The following is a 20,762-nucleotide window of genomic DNA, read 5'->3' as shown; positions in this document are numbered from 1 at the left end:
ACTCTTACCATGAATCATTCATACTAGTTTATCCATGTATATTGTTGAACTTGTGACTTTATTGCTGTATAGAATTCTTTTAGGAGAGAACAGATATTTAGCAGCATTGTCCTTATTTGAAAATTACTGTTTACAGCTTCTAAATTTTAATAAAATCTTAATCCAAGAATCAAGACAAAAGTTTAAATTAAAAAAATATTTGCTAATGAAGAGTTTAAGAATTTTAAACATGTGCTTGATGGTCCTGATATATCCTTTAAAATATTTGCATCAGTATTCTGCATTCTATAGCAAAATAGAAACAAAATGCCAAGAAATTCATATTTACAAATGATAAGATTTTTAAAGTAATTTAAGTTTATTTCTTAATAGAATTTTAATCTAAAATTTTAGTTCTTATGTGTATACTTAACAATGCTTTCGCATAATTATTTGCTTAGACATTTTGTATAATTATTTCTTTACTGTTATGCAAACTGAGTCAGCATGTTACAGCTGAATCATAGTCCTGGCTGTTCTTTTTATTTATTCAGTGAACAAACACTATATGATTAGAATTCCTTGTCCTTCAGTTGTGCTTGTAAAAACTTGTTGTTTGGTCTTGAATGCTGTAAGAAATTTGTATTAAATATTTTAAATTATATTCCTATTTTCAGTCTGTGATATATTAAAAAAAATAGAATGGAAAAAATTATCTACATCTTAATAGTTGGATATCTGCTCATTCTCAGAGACTCCAGTCTCCTTTTTAAAAATATTTTGAAGATTTATGGTTTGTTAAAATTTGATATTGAAATCGTATAAAGTGTTAAGATTGCAGCATGTTAGAATATCATTGTCGTTTAAGAATGTATTCACTGTTTTGGTTTTTAGAGCACTGCCTCCAAGGGGTTCTTAGCATTTGGTACGTAGTTCACGTATTTCTAGTCTACAGACCTACCCTATCGAGGCAAAGGCTTCATGATCCTGATTTTTTTTTTTTCTACTGCTATCAAGCTTAGGAATGGTAATTAGTGGGTTTAAAAAAAAAAAAAAACAGAAAACTTTCCATGTCATTACAAATAAAACTGAGGGTTTTTGAAGACTAGTAATTTGTACCTTTAAAGAGCCACATTATTTTGCTTTTGTCTCAGAATGTATTATGCTTCACAAGTATACTGTGACAGCCTGAATAGAAAAAGGGGGGAGGGGACATTGTCTTCAACTGGCATGCTGTTATCAGAGGGAATGTGTTTCTGGACACGAGATTTAGCATTCATTGGTCGTCTGAAGAAAGCTATTTCATCTGAGGATTGGACAAGAAGCTGCGTCAATTTGCTGCCCGTCTCCAAGGCACTGGTGATGCTGCCTTCACAAGCTGGCTAACGTCACGGCTCCATCACCCAGCGGGGTGTGGACTCTCCTTTTCTGTTCTTCTCTATTTAATTCTCTATTTGCTGCCTACTGCATTTCTTAATCTGTCTTCTGCCAAATGCTAACAGCATGATATTTTGCAATCATCTAGGTGAATACAAGAAAGACGAACTCCTAGAAGCTGCTAGGTAAGTGATTCCATTCATTTTAAGTGAGTATAATGCGTTTAAGGGAGAAAAGGGGGAGGGCAAGTGGAGGACTATAAAAATTATAACATGTTATTGTCTTGCTTGGATTTATGCAATAATGTGGATAAGTCCTTATACTAAATCTTTGTATACTTTATTTTTCCATGGTTAGTTTATTAAATAAGACTGTCTTTCAATATGGTTAATGATTGTAGGGTTAATTTTATTTGGAACATTTCTTAAGGTACCTGCAAACCCTAGTTGCCCAGCTTTTCGGATGATATTCTTGGAGTATTTAAATACCTATATATTAATGTTTCTCTAGAAATTTTTCTAGCCAAGCTTGAATTAGGGATATAAAATAAATGTTAAAATTCTCATCCATTTTCTTTTGTTCTTGGTCATTTATAATTTAATTGATTAGCTTTTTACAGTATTTTGTATGTATTTTTAACTCCAGTGTTTTAGATCACTTATCAGACTAAAGTTTGTTTGCAATTAAGAAGATGACTTTATGCAGTAAATAAAATAAATAAAAATGTAGGAAGCTACCTTATCCAAGATGTACCAGTATATAATGGTTAACAGGAATTAATTAGGAATACATTGATGGAATTGAATATAGGAAAATATTCATTCAGAACCATATAAAAGAAATCAAAGCAAGCCCATATTATTTTCCACTGTCTTATGAAAAATATCCATTAATGTTCATAAGAAATGCTATAATTCTAGAGGAATTGACTTACTATCTTTTTGTAGGAGTGGTAATGAAGAAAAACTAATGGCTTTACTGACTCCTCTAAATGTGAATTGCCATGCAAGTGATGGAAGAAAGGTAAGTCATTTAAAATATAACACTCCCCTTCAGTGATTTCTTTTTGTTTTATAGTTAAAATTTTTGAAGTTGGCATATATATGTGTGTGTGTGTGTGTGTATATACACACACATATATATGGCTGTATTTTACTGGCATCTTTCCACTGTAAAATGAAATGTTACTGTATCTGTTATTGGCAGTTGTGACATATTCATAGAGCTGGTGAAACATGGATCTTAAGCCTTTTCTGTTAAATGTCAGACACTGAAAGTTGTTTGTTAAATGGAACTGCAGCCTTTTCAATGATTAAAATTAAAAGATATATATTATTTTCTGTGTATGATAATAGACACTAGAAATATTTGTTTACATCCTAATTACCCTTTTTTTTTTTTTGGTTAGGATATATGCTTGCTTTTTTTTTTTTTGGCAAAGGAAGATTTGTGTGCTAGATAACCAATACTTTTTCCATTTAAAGCTGAGAAACTGCTAATGATTTTTTTAGGTTTGAATAACAGCCCTGCTTTTTTGTTTATTTTTATTGTTATTGGCTGTATTTTTATCATTGTATATTGAAAGAAAATAGATTAAAGCAGGGAAAAATATTCTGTATTATACAATTGTCATAAATGTAAGATAATGTATAAAATGTGTGGTTGGTATCTTCATTATCTGCTTCATATTCTTGCTAAATATATACTGAATATGTAATCCTTTACAGCCTTTGGTATTTGACTGCAAACTTTTGCAGTGACTTACCTAATATGTACTGTAAAACAGCACTTTGTACTATGAAGTCTTTTAAAAAAGAACAGTTAATTTGTTAATATTAAAAGGTGGTTTTTATATTTTTAAAACCTAAAATATTTTTAAAGTTATGCAGGTATTGAAGAAAATCATCTTGTGCCTAGTATTTAAAGAATTAATTCCTTTGGAATTATTTATCAAAAATATGCTACAGAAAATACCAGGATGAATGGTGCCCCTTAGGAATAATGAACTGTTTTGCTTTTTAAAAATCATTTTTCTATGACTGCAAGTTTTTCTTGACTGCCCTCACACTTTTTTCCAATTCTAATAAAATCCATGTAATAGTGGCAAGGAATTGAATCCTTCAGAATATATGTTTGTTATTGAAGGTAGCTTTTATATTATTTCACATAGCCTAATGAATCTTTAGTTTCTCTGGATAATTTGCAGAGAAACTTCTACTTTTGTGAAAAGTTAAATGTAATGTCAAGTTATAAATTAGCAAAGATTTACTCAGTACTATTCATGACTCTGGGGAGATGTTTTAAAATAATAGCTGCTTATTTTTCCTTCAATTTTGAAGTTGCTTCGGGAATTTTAACTTTGCTGAGTTACTTTAAGTTCTAGATTTTGTTTTGATCCTCCCAGTAGATAAAGGTGACTTTTATCACTATGCAGGAAAAGGCCTTCTTCTGTATAAGTGCAGCTATATCTTAAAGTGCCGCTGTATCTTTAGACAGAGCTCTTTAAGAGCTCAGCCTCCTTCAGTTTTCCATAGCCATTTTAGTATTACAAAATTTACATGAGATTACTATAACAGCAGTCAGTTTCCATCCCAGCCTCATTCTCCTATCCTTCCCCTTGTACCTTGACAGCCCCATTTCTCACTCAGTAAATCATACTAATTAAGGAGCATGAACACTGATAATTAGCAAATTACCTCTTCCCCCTGCCTCAGTCCCTACACAAATGTATAGAACTTCTTTATTTTTCCTTCCTCCCAAAGGAGGTTACACTTCCCTTATTCCTGTAGCTGAAATGAATACATTCAAATTCCTGTGGCTCCTTTTCTGTATTACTCTATAGCATTTACCACAGAGTTCCTGAATTGTAGTTTTTCATACATATCTTTTTCTTCTACTCATCTATTAGTTCTCTTTTGTACTAGACCATGCCTGGCACTTTGCATTTAGCAGAAGCTTAGACTACAAATATGCTCCCTGATGAACATAATTTTATCCTATGAGTGAAAAAAATCATCTATACGCTTTGTCATTTAGAAAATTTACTCAGAAGTATATGAATGGGGAATCAGATATTTTCTCTTGTTATATATTATTACTAGTATTATTTTATTAATTTATTTTTGAGTTATTATACCACAAGGGAGAATTATATATTTTAATGTATAGAACATTTTTAAGAACATGTCTCAAATATTATTATGCTGAAGGTTTCATAACATGTAAATAATGTAATAATTTTCCAAAATGTACTCCTGTGCTTTTTTAGATTATCAATTTTCTCAAATTAGATAGGAAAAGAAAATTAGACTTAAGCATTTATTAGATTTGGGTGCTATGCATATAACAAAAAAATATTCAAAATTTTTTATCAGTATGTAAAATGCAAATAAAATTTCATAATTAAAATTGAATAATGTTCATATTAGATATTGCCCTTGTTTATGGCACAGAACAATTCTTATTCAATGTACCAGTTACAGTAAAACCCTTGAAGTGGTATATATACAGATATATACAGGCTACTGATGGAGATTGGGATAAGATCCCTTAGTTACGACAGTCTCTTTTGTTTTCTTGCTAATAATCTCAAGAGACTGTGTAAGTAACTTAGCTGCTAAATTTTAAGTCTGTTTTATATATTTAGTTTTTTTCCAGGCCACTTGCATGTGTTTATATAGAATTAGGAAGTCAGACTATATATTAACAAGAGGATATAGATGCCTTATATATATAAATTAGTCAAGTATATAAAGTTTTATTTCTTGAATTTGCATTTTAGAACACAGTGTAGAATCAAGTTCATTTTTAGAGGGTTTTAAAATGACTATGATAATGTTTAACTGAATCTTTGCCTGTCTCTGTTTTTACTATGATTCCTGGTTTGTAAATTTTAAAAGCACATGGAAATGCTTATTTTGTAATGTTTTTAAAAAAGAAATGTACCTTATATATTAACTAGTAAGTGGAGAAATTGCCTAGATATATGTGGGAGTTTTAGACTTAAGTATTCCTTTTTAAAGTGATACGTGGGATTATACAATGACTGTGAATTTTAAATAGTCTCTTAATTCTATACTATGACTTGGTGATTATCTAATTAGGTAATATCTGAGTGGTTAAAATTTTTATTTCCCACAGACATTTGTTTTCCTAACCTGTAGAATTCCAAAAATTGTGAATTACCAATAAGGTTTTAAGTAATTTATCTTGTTATATTATGTTTTTATTTTCCATGTAAATCAAAGCAGAGCTTGGCTACTCTAGAAATTTCCAGTTGTTGTTGTAGTTTTCCCTAAATAGCAAAAGTAAAAAAAATTGTAATGTTCAAAATGTTTCTTTTTGAAACATAAAAACATTAAAAAAATGTTTCTTTCATGCAGTTATATGCACCTTCTGATGATGGCCACTTTAGAAACATAGGGCCATAGATATAATTTATTATTCTTCTATCTCCTGTCCACTTATGATTAAGCATAGAATTCTACACTTTCTTATTTTGAATTGCAGGTGTATAATCATGTCCTTAAAACAGATCGTTTCCTATCCTTAATTCCTATTCCTATATTTCCAAACATAAATTATTTGTCCTTTAATTTCCCTTTACAGCATTTTCTGTCTATCATGATCAGATGTTTTATTAGCAATTATCTAGATATTCTGGTCTTGTTTGATATGTAAATTTAAGGTGGTGGCAGTCTCTTGTTTTTCAGTGTTAATTTTCATGAGGATGCCTTTTCACAATGAATGAGAATAAATATTCGAATATACCTCAAACATAAAGCATTTGATATAATTTTGGGTGGTTTTTTTCTGCCCCTTTTGTTCGTTCAGTCAACCCTCAATACATATCAAGTGAATGCTAAATGTCATGGGAGGTAGCTAGTGTTTAACGGTATTGGTTCACAAGGAGCTCAAGATTTATAGAATGCTTAAGACATTATCCAGGGCATTGATGCTAATGCCTAAAAAATGTATGATTCCTTTTGCTGTGATAGTTATAGAGTATACATTTAGAGTGAGATCTTTTTTCTGGCTCTTTTATTTTTATAGCATTAGTATTTAGATATGTATGCTCTTCTGTAAGATACCACAAATTTAGATGAAAGGCAATTGAAGAAGTATGATTTAAATTCAGAAAGATTAACTTGAAGGATTTCTTTAAATAGCAGATTTTTACTGTGTAAATGTTTGCTTCCATAAAACAGTTAATAATGACTAAGACTCTGGAAATTGAGAAAAGTAAAGGGTTTTAAAACTATTTTTTAATAGAGATCAATCAGAAATAAAGTAGAATTTAGTACCATTGCTTTAAGTTACCATAAAAAAACTGTGTGATACAGTTGAAAGAGTAAATAGACTTTGTGGCCAAAGAGATGGATTCTGTTCTCTGCTCTTCCACTTTCTAAGTGTGTAACTATAGCTCTACAGTTTCACTGTATACTTTACTAGATGGGGATAATGATACCCATTCCACAAGGCATGTGAAAGGATTAGACAAAATAATGTGATTAACATAGCGCATAGTAGAACCTCAGTAAATTAGATCCCCATTCTTTTGATAAAGTCTTTGAAGCTTTTGAACATATTTAGAATGGACACATACATACTTTTGAGTACTTCAACATTTCCCACTTCCCCACTTAAATTGTCTTTATTATCCAAGCTCAGTCCCAGGTGGCATTTGGATAAAATGTAGGTTACCGGGTAATCTACAAAGCATAAAATTGAATTAATTATCTTATAACTTGGTCTTTCCCCCACTCCCCACCCAACATCACATTTAATAAATAAATTTCTCTATTTGTACAGCTTATAAATTCAGAAATGTGTGCTTGAGATACATATATCATTTTAAAGAATATATTTACTACGACTTATTATCTAGCTAAAAAATAACGCCACAGTATTCATTTGAATTCCATAAAGCACAACCAGTGAGGCACAAAGAATATATTGAATTAGCACAATGTTTTTTGTATTTATACTTAAAGTTTAGGGTTACATGAATCTGTCATATTCTAATTCAGTATTCTTGGTGAACAGCTCCCTCCTTCAATGTAAGTCTGCTGTAAATATCATACTGGAACATGATTTTAACAAAATCCTCATATTGTTACTTTGAAGACCCTTCCATGAAATGAGTCTCTCATTATTTGTGCTTTTGTCTGAACTAAGCCTGGCACCACTTTGATGAATAAAATAAAATAGAAGTGATGCTATGCCTATGCCAGGTATAGGACTGGCCCCTGGAATTGGCCTGTTAGTTGCCAGTTTCTTGCTCTTGCAATACAATACTCTTTCTTAGAACCCAGCTGCCATTCTATGAGGAAGCACAAGCAGCCATGTGGATAAGTTTATGTGAAAAGAGCTGAGGCCTCTAGCTAAAGACCCATCTAAGCTTAGTTAAGGCTCTACATGGCTAACTCTCCATGTGTCCTAGAATTTAGCCTCAGCTGAGCTCGTATTCCAGCCTCCAGGTATTCCAACCATCCTAACACCTTGCTCATACCACATAAAGCAGAAGAGCCACCCAGGTAACCTACCATTTTGGGGGTGGTTTGTTATTTGGTAATTGCTGACTACAATACCTTTACTATAAGGAAATATAACTCAGTGCATATTATCTATTGGATGAGAAAGAGTGCTTCTTTTCTCAGATAGATTACTGAAAATGGTTCTTTTGTAGCTGCTTGGCAGAATAAGTATAGATTTTAAAATCAATCACCAAACATATTTATTTCTCTTGATATGTTCATTTATTTCTCTTGATATGTTCAATTATTTTGTATTTCTATCTTACAATTTAAGGGTTTTTTTTTTTTTTCCCCCACAGAATACAACAAGCATCATGCACGTCTTTTTGGGTCATGGTGTCGTAGGAAAAAGCAGGAAGTTGAAGCTATAAGACCAAATTTTAAATTAAAGTATTACTAGCTATATGATTGCAACAAGTTTTATTACATCTCTCAGTTCTCAGTCTTTTAGCCTAAAAATTGATGGGTTTGAGCCACACAAGCTCCAATTTATCTTTCAACGCTAACATATTAAGATTATTATATATTTTGTTATTTTTCATCAGAGTTAGTAGTAATTACCAGTAATACAGAATTAGATTATGTAAGGGTCTGTAAAGTCACACTAGATAAAACTCCTAGTATCTGGAATAAGTTTATATACAGCCTTTTTCCCCTTTAAGAAAGTGTTGGCATTACCTGAGGACACATTCATGGTTCCCTGTGGCCTTTAATGACCTTTATAATCCTCCTCTGTTCTTGCCAAATCTTGGTAGATAAAAGGTCATACCATTTTTTAATTTCCAACTTTTCTGGCTCATAGTTCAGATGTTACTTGGGATTATAAGATCAAAATGCAGTAAGTCTGCATTAGAGAACTCTTCAAGTACTGTAAGTTTAATTATATATCTAATCAGATCACTTCTTTAAAGTACATCTTGCTGTGCAGTGCATTTCTTACTATAATGCAGAAATCCCTTAGAGCAAGTTTCCTTGCCTACTTATGTTGGGATATATTGTATAAAGTCTTTATGTGAATGTATGTTCATTTTGCAACAAAAAGGGCTTGAAAATATCTTTTATTATTTTTCATTAGGGAATCACTTCTCCCAAAACAGTCTCTCTTTTGTCAAGCATGAAGTTTCTACTGGTGAGGGTAATTAGTACGCATGCCAACTATGCTCTGTTTCTCTTTGAGAAAAGAATTTTTAGTAGAAAGGGACCTGTTAAAAAGCAGGAGTAAAACTTAGGAACTCAGTTTAGTTCTGCTTAACCATTCTTCTCTGAACTTTGGTTTCTCCTATATTCATGTCCAAAAAGCCCAAGTTTCTAGCAGTTTTCAATATTAAAACTAGTTGAAGAATTTTTAAAAATAGTAAGTACTAAGTCACTTTGCTATGAGTGTGATTCAGTATTAGAATTTTATTTAGAAGCCAAATTATAAAAGTGACACTTCAGAATATCCTTTTAAAATTATAAGAATCTAAGTTGAAAGTGCTTCTTCTGCCTCCCCAAACTTTATAGGATAGAATAGATTACAGTTACAGCAGTAGCTTGAAAAATGTCAATTTGGCAGAGTGACAAGGGAAAAGGAGATCAGGAAGAAACACACAAGGTCACTTCAGTGCTATTGTTGACATCATAGTTCTTCAGTTGAGTTGTGAGTGGTATTATTTACATATAGTTATTTATCAGTTATTACATGATAAAGATATTTTTAATAACCCTATAATGATTATGATTTGGCTATGATCTCTTTGGTTTAAATTCTTTAGTTAGTATCATTTGACAGTAGAGTATTCTGCAAAGGGTTCTTAAATCCTTTTAGTAAAGGGTGACCATTAGTGTATGAAAAGGCTTGCTTAGATACAAAAAGAAGTCTGATTTCAGAAACTCTTCTGGCCTGATAAAGAGCTGCAAAAAATGGAGAGTTCATTATGGATTTAAAAACTTTGAAATTATCTGTAGCTTTGAATTGGCATATTAGAAACAGTTGTTTGGCTATAATATGAAAACAATATAAACAATTACTTCCTTCATTGTGTACCAGTCACCCAGTGTCTCAGTTAGCTCAAGCTGCCAGATTGTTGTCTGAGTGGCTTAAACAGCAGATTTATTTCTCACAGTTCTGGAGGCTGAGAAATCTAAGATCAAGGTGCAGGTTTGGTTAGTCTCTGAGGAGGAGCTCTCTTTCTGGCTTCTGGAGGGCTGCCTCCTTGCTGAGAGAGAGCTCTTGGCTGCTCTTCTTTATAAGGGCACTAATCCCATCATGCTGGCTCCACCCTCATTACTTTATCTAACCCAAAAGCCCTACCTCCTGAAAGTGCTGTCTCCAGATCCCGTCACATGGGGGTTTAGGGGTTCAGCATGTGAAGGGCAGCACAAATATTCACCTGGTTATTTTTGTATGCTACTTTTTTTTCTTTGTCTTTCTTTTTTTTTTTTTAAGAATTACAGTAATTGCTCAGGAAGTCTATTTCCCTACCCCCCCCCCAACTCCAATGCATATTCCGTAAGTATGGAGAATCTTCATAATACTCTTCATAAAAGAAGGCTTTTTTCAGTGAATAATAATAAAATGTCTTTCCTCTGCTGAGAATGGCATCAGTAGTAAAGCTTACAAAACACTCTAAATACCGTGCATAATTATTTGAAATGCATATTTGGGTCATCAAATTAGTAAACTTGGAAATAGACTAAATATAAAATACTTCATATATTTATTTTCCTTTTGTACAGATGCTTTAATTTTTTAATGGTAACATGATGATAGCCTACTCTGAATACCATGAAAATGCCCATAAAAGTAGTTTCCTGGTTTCCAAGAGGGAAATAATACCTGTTAGAATTGGGTAAGGAGGCTTAGGCAGAGAATGGAGCCAGAGATCTCCGCTCCCAGCCGCCTTTGGGTGCTGAATTCACATGTGCAAACTCAGAAACAACAGAGCTTGGTCACTGAAGGAACTCTGAGGTGACAGCATGTCTCTCAAGTCCCAGAGCTCTTATGCACATTAAAATCAGCTAAAGGAATTTCTCATTCTCCCAATTTACACGGTAAAATGACTATCCAATGATCTAAGATGGAATGATTTCCCCATAAATAATCTTCAAATGACAATCAGTGTACTTGTTTCCTGTTTTTAGAAAAAAACATCTGTCTATTGAATGTTAGAATCTTCGGTGTTTAGATTTGGAAACCTAATATTGTAAATATTAATTATAAAAAGGAATTCATGTGAGCTTTGGGTAGCGTGAAAACTTTTCTTTTTAAAAGTATAAAACATCAGGTTACTGTCAGACCAAGAAACCTGATTTCCATAAAGTCTGCCAGCTGTTTCTCATTAAACAATGCAAAATTAATGTTGTGCCTTCTGAAAGTACTAAGCATCCTTTCTTTTTCCTCCCATACAAACCCTATGAGAGGATGCTAGAAACTCATTTCCATGCATACATTTCAATTCTTCTGCTGATTCTGGGACTGGAAAAGAGAAACACAAATTTCTAGGCTGTTGAAGAATCCCCTTGGAGTTTCCACAATCATAATGTTAAGCTAAAATTTAATTAAGTTGGCATTCAGAGCTTTACTCTCACAAAGATTACCCTATGGATTTCCTGCTTTTTCTTGTCTGTTCATTTCCTTTCCCCTGTCCTTCTCTTCCCCATACATAACACTTAAAATAAAGATAGTCCTTTATAGCCTCATTTTAAAAACTAGGTTTTACTATATAAGGCAATTGAAATACAGAAACTTAGTTTTATGAGATATTTCATAAATTCTACAAAGTTTCAAAGGCTGTAGGTTTCTTGATAAAGAGGACCACATGTGTTAGTTTGGAAAAATCCTCTGAGACTATAAAATATCAATCATTATTCTACTTCATAGAACTTAATTTGGAAGAGGACTTAAATGACAACTAGTCCAACCTCCCAGTGCATTGTTGGAAGCTTCACTCTGATAACTCTGACTGGCTGTCATCTGGCTCTGCTTGGTTTGGTCCTGACCATGTCTGGATTTAGTGCCAGACTTAGGATTTCACACTTTAAGGAGGAATATTGACCAGCCAGAAGGTGGCCAGGAAGGTAATCAAGAATCATTCTGGAAAAAGAATTTAAACCAATTGGAAGGATTTAGTTCAAGAAGAGACCAATTGACTGTTGGAGATACATAGAAAAATCCAGCACTAGGAAAGAGACAGATAAATTATCTTCTCCAATTTCTTTCTTTCTTTCTTTTCTTTTCCTTTTTTTTTTTTTTTTTTGGCTCTTCAGGGCCACACCTATGGCACATGGAGGTTCCCAGGCTAGGGGTCCAGTCAGAGTTGTAGCTGCTAGCCACAGCCATAGCCACAACAATGCAGGATCCAACCGCGTCTGCAGCCTACACCACAGCTCATGGCAATACCAGATCCTTAACCCACTGAGAGAGGCCAGGGATCGAACCCGCATCCTCATGGATACTAGTCAGGTTTGCCAACCACTGAGCTACGACAGGAACTCCTCTCCAGCTTCAATATACTATTATTCTCCCTCATCCTCCAATACATATTATTTAATATAACTTCTTTTGTTAAGAAGCCCTGCATTACTCTGGAAGCCTCCTGTTCTATTGGTGGGAATATAAATTGATGCAGCCACTATGGAGGACAGAATGGAGGTTCCTTAAAAAACTAAAACTAGAGTTACCATATGATCCAGCAACTCTACTCCTGGGCATATATCTTAACAAAACTGTAATTGAAAAAGACACGTGCACCACAGTATTCATGGCAGCACTGTTTTACAATAGACAAGACATGGAAGCAAACTAACTCCATAGATGAACCTAGAGATTATCATACTAAGTGAAGTAAGTCAGAGAAAGATAAATATCATGATATTACATATATGTAGACTCTTTTTTAAATGATACAAATATGCTTATTTATGAAACAGAAATAGGCTTACAGACATAGAAAACAAACTTATGGCTACCAAAGGAGAAAGGAGAGGGGGATAAATTAGTAATTTGGGATTAACAGATACACACTACTGTATATAAAATATATAAACAACAAGGACCTATTGTGTAAGATGGTACTATATTCAATATCTGGTACTAATAGGAATCTGAAAAAGGATATATATGAACTACTTTGCTATATGCCCAAAACTAACAATGATATAAATCAGCTATATTTCCACTTAAAAAAAAGGAGAGAATTGCTTCATTTCTGGGGTACTCATCCAATAGTATGATCACATTCTTGGTATTGATAGGATTTGATCTGGGCGCTAAGTGAGAACTACCAAAGCAATCCCTGCCCACCAAGAGTAACGCCAGCTGCCACTCACCCATACTAGACCATTTTGGAACATCTTATCCTGAACCAGAGTGCCCAGCCAAAAGAAAGGAAGGAAAGCAGAATGCAGGTTCTGAAGTCAGACTTAACCTGCATTTGATCTCTGACTCTGCTCTTGCTATATTTACCCCTGTTTCTCAACTTCTTCGTTTGCTATATGGAGATGGTAATAGTTTCTAGCTCTAGGTAATGGTTAGGTAAAGTAAACAAGTTAGTACACATAATACACCTTGGTACATAAAAGTACCCAGTAGATTTTAGCTATTGTTTCAAGAAAATATTTTGTATTTTCTAAATGTTTTTATATCTTCTGTTTCATTTTAGCCAAAAGATAACACTGTAAGGAAAGGAAGCCAGTACTATTTCTAACTGTCTCCCTCCCATTACAGAGTTTGTGACTTAAAGACATTAATACTTTAAACACTCTTAGGTTATAGGAGTAGCATGTCTACTCATGAAAAGTAATAGTCCTGATGTAGTTCACTGTGATGGGACCATATCTGTTATTAGGTGTGTTTAGCTCCAGGCACTGTACTTGAAAGAACTGTTGACCAAAAGGCTCAGGGCTAGAGAAAAAGACTCTTAATGGAAAGAAAACATTATCATCAGAGGATCTAGTAATGTGTAATCTGTAGAAGAGACAAGTTAAAGGAGATAGAGTTTTGGGGAAAGATGTGAATAAAATATCTTTTTTAAATTTTATTCCTACTTTGGTTCATCAGTTTTCATTCTCTGGATAGTTTCTCTTTTAAATTCTTTTCATAATAGCCCAAGAGTTGAGAAACTACAAAGACACTGTCTAATCTTCATTGTGGTACTACTTAAAATATCCCTTCAAAAGACAGGCATCAGTGATGAGATATACTTATTTCCATGAACTCATGCCCATATTGATTCTCCAGCTTTTAATTTGGTTTGATTCTGATTTAAGTATCAGTGTCTCAAAGAACTTCTTAGTTATACCTAGCAAGAAGATTAATCATGTCTCTGTGCCTGAAAGAAATTTAATAAGCTCTGATTATGCAGTTGTTATATCTTCCTGGGAATTTTGTATTAAAGGCTGATATGGTATTTTATTTATAGATGGGGAACACTGATCTCTCTTAACCAAATGATCAGTTTGAACGAGATGTGTTTGGTTAAGATAGGCAGAGCAGAGATGGTGTATATATATATATATATATATATATATTTTTTTTTTTTTTTTTAGGGCTGCAACCACAGCATATGGAGGTTCCCAGGCTAGGGGTAGAATTGGAGCTATAGCTGCTGGCCTACACCACAGCCATAGCAATGCCAGATCCTTAACCCACTGAATGAGGCCAGGAATCAAACCTGTGTCCTCATGGATACTAATCAGATTTGTTTCTGCTGAGCCATGACGGGAACTCCTGGAACATTTATAAATGTTGATTTATGAGGTAATGGTTAAATAATTATGGTACAGCTACACAATGGAAATACTATACAAAGACTAAGATAGACCTATATTACTAATATTTGAGCAAATTGCAAAAGAATATATGATCCATTTGTATGACAGAAACAGCAGCAAAAAGAACTCAGAAAAACAAAAATACCTTCATATTGCATAGAAAAGCATCTCAAATGATACTTGCACAAATATAAATAGTGACTACCTTTGGGAAGGGGGTTTGTTGGGCTAGAGAGAGAAACAGAACATTTTACTTTATATATATATATATATTTTTTATATATATATATATATATTTTATATATATATAAATTTTACTTTATATATATAATTATATATATATAACATATATAATTATATATAACATATATATAACATATATAATTATATATAACATATATATATAATTATAACATATATATAACATATATATATAATTATAACATATATATATAATTTTTTTTTGTCTTCTTGCCTTTTCTAGGGCATATGGAGGTTCCCAGGCTAGGGGTCGAATCGGAGCTGTAGCCACCGGCCTACGCTAGAGCCACAGCAATGTGGGATCTGAGGCGCGTCTGCAACCTATACCACAGCTCATGGCAGCGTCGGATCCTCAACCCACTGAGCAAGGCCAGGGATTGAACCCGCAACCTCATGGTTCCTAGTTGGATTCGTTAACCACTGTGCCATGACAGGAACTCCGAGATATATTATTTTTATAATTTAAAAAGGAATTCCATTGGGGAGGGAATGGTGAGTAAATGTAAAGTAATTGATAATTTAAACCAATTAAAACTGAGAAAATACATATTTAGTACCTCATTTTTAAAACCGGATCTGAAAAAGCATATTTTTGTATGTCCCCAAAAGTGGAAATAAGTATTGGAATTTTTAAGTGTAATGATTTTGTATTTGTTTATATATATATTTTGTAAAAAGATAGCAGGACGGTAAGAACATTACAAAGATGATGTCTAGGATTCATGAGTTGTTCAGAGAGGTAGTTTGTACTTGCAAAACTGATGTACACTGAAAAAAAGTCGAATATCCAGACTATGTCACCTGATGTGATAAATACTCTATGATATGTATGAAATACTCTTGCCTTAAATGTTTCATTTGAAGGAGTTAGAAGTTACATGAAATACAGAAGATACCGTCACAAGTTAAATAATCAAATAGGAAAAGGAACAATTAACAGTGTTTCTTCAGTAAGTCAGTATTATAAAAAAAGGAGAAAGGAGGGAAGAAAGAAAGGAGGGATGAAGACTATTGTAGATTTAGGGAGGTGTAAAGGTCCAATAACCAAATGTGTTTTTCCAAACATCCCGCAAACCAACTTTAAAAAGTTTTTGAGATAGGGCCTCTGAATGTTGATTGATTGGGCCTCTGAATGTTGACATGGGCATTAGATGATAAAAGGATTTCCCACTATTTTGTTAGATGTAATAATAACATTTTTTAAAAAGAAAATGCCCATAATTTTTAGAGGAACCTACAGAAGAATGTGGGGGTGAAATATTATCGTGTCTTGAATTTGCTCCAGAATACTTCAGTGGGGAAAATAAAAGAGATGGCAGAAGCCAGTGTAACGAAGTCTTAATAACTAATGATTGTCGAATCTGGGTGATGAGCACATGATTGTTCAAATGAACACTGAAAGAGTTGAACAGCTCATAAAGTTTTATGATTCTTCTGATTTAGTAAAGTAGTAAGTCTTGCCTTACTCTGAATGCATGTATACCCTTGCTGGTGGGCACACACACACTGTTTTCTGATTTGGGACAACTCCAGAAACCAGGAAGCTCATTCAGCATTAAATCTGGCTATCGTAAGATGATCAGCCATCTCAGTTTGCCTGGGATGAGCGTGTTTCTTGAGACCAGGAATGTCTCAGGCAAACCAGGATGAATTGGTTACCCAATCAATCAAAAATCAAAACCCCCAGAGGGCTTGATCTAGGTCAAAATGGAAATCTTAAAGAAATCCAAAATACACTACACATCATGAAGTTACACTGCTGCTCTCTGATGACTTATATATCATGGCTTCCCAGCTGTGGTTTTGTTCTTTCCTAGGGAATGCATCAAACACCACACAGTACTGTGTTGAAATGCAGTGTAAATCTTTAACACAATTTCAAAGCCAAATTCACCAGGCTGGATAGGATTCCTATCCTTTGTTGTCTTTTATTAATGTAAATCAAAAACTAACAATAACTTTCTTTCTTTTTTTTTTTTTTTGCTTTTTTAGGGCTCCACCTGCAGCAAATGGAGGTTCTCAGGCTAGGGGTCCAATCGTAGCTGCAGCTGCCGGCCTGTGCCGCATCTGTGACCTATACCACAGCTCACTGCAACACCAGATCCTTAAGCCACTGAGCGAGGCCAGGGATTGAACTCGCAACCTCATGGTTCCTAGTAGGATTCAGTTCTGCTGTGCCATGATGGGAACTCTGACTGTTATTTTTTTAATATCCTACTGTATATGAGGTGCTATGTTAAGCCTTAAAACATAAAATTGAGATTTATCTTAATTCATTCTCAGTGAGAGCACAGTGGATTATAGCAGACAGATACTTTATATTATTTTGTGACAAGTGTTTTAGTAAGATTGTGGCAAATAATTTTAGGACCAGTCTTTGGCAATCTTTTTATTACTTTTATTGCAGAAGTATTGTTCAAAGACAGAACAAAAGGAAAGGAGATATTTATTTGGAGTATCATATTTTGGAATCTCACTTTTAAATTTTGTTTAGGGGAAAGCCTTGAACTTTCTACAGGCATACCTCATTTTATGTGCTTCACTTCATTGTACTTTGCAGGTATTGCATTTTTAACAAATGGAAGGTTTGTGGCAGTTCTGCATCAAATAAGTCTGTCGGAGACATTTTCCCAACAGCATTTACTTACTTTGTATTTTTGTATCACATTTTAGGAATTCTCACAATATTTCAAACTTTTTTGTTGTCATAATATTTGTTATGTGATCATTCAAATTTGATGCATTCCCTAGGAAAGAACCAAGCCTGTGATCAGTGATCTTTGATGTTACTACTGTGACTCACTGAAGGCTCAGATGATAGTTAGCATGTTTTTAGCAATAAAATATTTTTTAATCTTAGACATAACACTATTATACTCTTAATAGACTATAGTATAGAGTAAACATAACTTTCATATGCACTGGGAACCAAAAAATTTGTGACTCATTTTATTACAATATTCACTTTATTGTGGTGGTCTGGACATGATGGGAATGTGATGTCTCCTGTATATCCATATGTTGATGTCAACTAGGAAGTTACAGGAATTCGTGGTGCAGTGGGTTAAGGATCTGAGTTGTCACTACAGTGCAGCTTGGGTTGCTGCTACAGCATGGGTTCAATCCCTGGCCCAGGAACTCACACAGCCATGGCCAGGAAAAAAAAAAAAAAAAAACAAGAAGTTACATTTATGAGAGTTTGGAGTTCAGCAAAGACAACTGAGCTGGAGATGTAATTGAGGAGTTGTCAGTAGATGATTGTTGTTTAAAGCCACAACACTTCATGAGATCACCAAAGGAATGAATAAAGGTAATGAAGAAAGAGGTCTAAGGACACAGTCCTGGAGTTCTCCGATGTCAAGAAAGTGAGGAGCATCCAGAAAAGGTTTACTAAATGCCAAGGAGAGAAACATTTCAAGAAGGAAGACATAATCAGCTATGTCAAATAATGCTGATAAGTAAAGTAAGATGAGAACTGGTAAATGGCCAGTAGGAAATAACTTCTAAGGGTGTAAGATACTTAATAAGGTGATAATAAGCAATAACCACCATTTGTTGAGCTTTTACTGTATTAGATGCTCTGTGTAGTTATCTTTAATCTGCAAAATAGTCTTGCATGGTAGAAATTAAAATTCTCATTCTACAGATATTGGAAACCACGGCTCAGGGACATTAAGATTAGTCCAAAGCCATGTACCTTGTAAATTTTGCAAAGGAAGAATGAAAACGCAAGGCTTAAAAGCCTTTACTCATTTCCTTATATTGTGCTGCCTGTACTTCTGTTAAAGTTGTGTCCACAGTTTTGTAACAGAATTGTCAATTGTTACTGTTTTAGCTATGCATAAGTTTATTTTTTCTTATGGCCTGAGTCCAAGAAGAAAACTTTGAATTATGGGGTTTATTTAAGTAAGGATTCTTTTTTCTGAAACATATTACAATACTGAAGATGTTAGCAATAACATTTCTCTTACAGCAGAATAATGTTAGGATAGGTTTTTAGGTAGAGTTTTTTTTGTTTGTTTGTTTTTTTATCTTTTTGCCATTTCTTGGCCCGCTCCCGCAGCATATGGAGGTTCCCAGGCTAGGGGTCCAGTCGGAGCTGTAGCCACCGGCCTACGCCAGAGCCACAGCAAGGTGGGATCTGAGCCTCATCTGTGACCTACACCACAGCTCACAGCAACACCAGATCGTTAACCCACTGAGCAAGGCCAGGGATCGAACCCTCAACCTCATGGTTCCTAGTCAGATTCGTTAACCACTGTGCCACGACGGGAACTCCGAATTTTTATTTTTGTAGTAGTTTACTTTATCACTCTGCATATTTGACTTTTAAAGTATTTCCAATAAAAACCCTTTTTTAAAGACTAAATCTAATGTGTGCAGGCTGGTAGGGACTGCTGTCCTGCGCATAATGATGCCTTAAGTTTTTGATTCTTGTGTTTGCTAGTTTACAGCCACCACAAAAGTATCAAATAACAAGTCTGAGTATTTTACAAATGGGTCTGCTTTTTTTTTTTCCCCAAAACTGAAATTTCACTGTCTTAATTGTCCTAGCATTTAGAAAATTACTCTTATCATTGCTTTGCCATTTGGCAGTTAGGGTATAAAGTTGGCACTATGTTGTAATCATTTACTAAATTTAGTCCTAGACCACATGATTTTATTGCTTTGCATCAAAATATAGGAGTTAGTATATAATGTTTAGTTGTAAATTTTTTTCTAGAGGAAGAACCTCTGGGCTCTTAGTAGTGTAAGCTTGTTCACATTATCCTTTGTTTTCAGTTTATACTTTTTGTTTTTACTTTCGACTGTTTTCTTAGATTTTTTTTTATGCACTGCACAGATTTTTATGTGCTTTACGGAGATACTATATAGTTTGCGTAATTAGCATCCATATTAGAATGACTGCTCAGAAAGTTCACCAGCTTGTTCCTCAGTCACTCTTCCAGTGATTTCAGCTACTCCCTAGCTCAGCTGCCTCTACTTAGATGCTGCTACCATTTTGCCAGCTGGCACTGTCATTATCTCTCTCTTAGATTAGTCCTGCGGTCTTCTATTCAGGTCTTTCTGCCATCAGATTTGCCCTCCCTCCAATTTATTCTCTGTAAAGTAGTGATCTTTCCAAAACTCCTATCTTAGTCTCATTACCACTAGTATCCTATAGGCACTTCAAATTCAATAAACCCAAACTTCACATTCTCTACCTTTGGGTTCCCTTCCCTTCTTCCCTCCCTCCCTTTTTTCCTTCTCTTCCTTTCTCTGTCACTGATGTTTCCAAACTGGAAACTGCTGTATCCCTTACTATCTATTATCACTCAATGATCAGATTCTAGCAATTCTCCTTCTTGATAGTTTTTGGCACTCGCCCCTCAACTCCATTTTTTTCCAAACTGCTCTATTTCAGACCTTCTGTCACTTTCTACCTGCTAATTACAGAGCCTTCTGATTTATTAGAGTTATATAAATTTCAAAATTATATAAGCTAAAAAATATATTACTATTTTCAAAGCGTTGTATTTTTGAGTCTCAAAATGATTTTTAAAAATTCAGAAACTAGACCTTTTTTGTTTTGACCTTCTATATAAACAGTTAATGTGTGTGTGTATATATTTGTTCATTTAGGGACTTAGTTTATTTTCATAATAATAAGAAATAAATACTATTATCAACCCAACTATATACAAATAAGATTTTATAAAAGATACTTAATATGAAAAAGGAAAATCTCTATGTGCATCATCAATAAAGATGTCACCTTTTCCATATAATATTAAATGTCAGCTATATCCTATAAGAGCTTACTGACTTATTGACTACTCATCCAAAGCAGTTATTGTCTCTAGAGAAAACGTCCCA

General features: G+C 33.9%; 1 protein-coding gene across 3 annotated transcripts in view; it reads left to right on the top strand.

Annotated features, from left to right (window-relative positions):
• The window catches only part of TNKS (tankyrase), a 170,317-nt gene that overhangs the window by 76,272 nt on the left and 73,283 nt on the right, over positions 1 to 20,762 (top strand). For all 3 annotated transcript variants that reach the window (XR_007133998.1, XR_007133999.1, XM_047772555.1), the window contains exons 4-5: positions 1,505 to 1,541; positions 2,304 to 2,379. Coding sequence is in view for 1 of the 3 variants with exons in the window: in XM_047772555.1 (XP_047628511.1) it covers positions 1,505 to 1,541; positions 2,304 to 2,379 (113 nt within the window). In the remaining 2 variants the exon portion in view is untranslated. The remainder of the gene's footprint in view (positions 1 to 1,504; positions 1,542 to 2,303; positions 2,380 to 20,762) is intronic.

Source organism: Phacochoerus africanus, chromosome 3 (genome assembly GCF_016906955.1).
Source record: "Phacochoerus africanus isolate WHEZ1 chromosome 3, ROS_Pafr_v1, whole genome shotgun sequence".
NCBI classification, from domain to species: domain Eukaryota; kingdom Metazoa; phylum Chordata; class Mammalia; order Artiodactyla; family Suidae; genus Phacochoerus; species Phacochoerus africanus.
The sequence above is the reverse complement of the archived record's forward strand: the minus strand, read 5'-3'. Positions and strand labels throughout refer to the sequence as shown.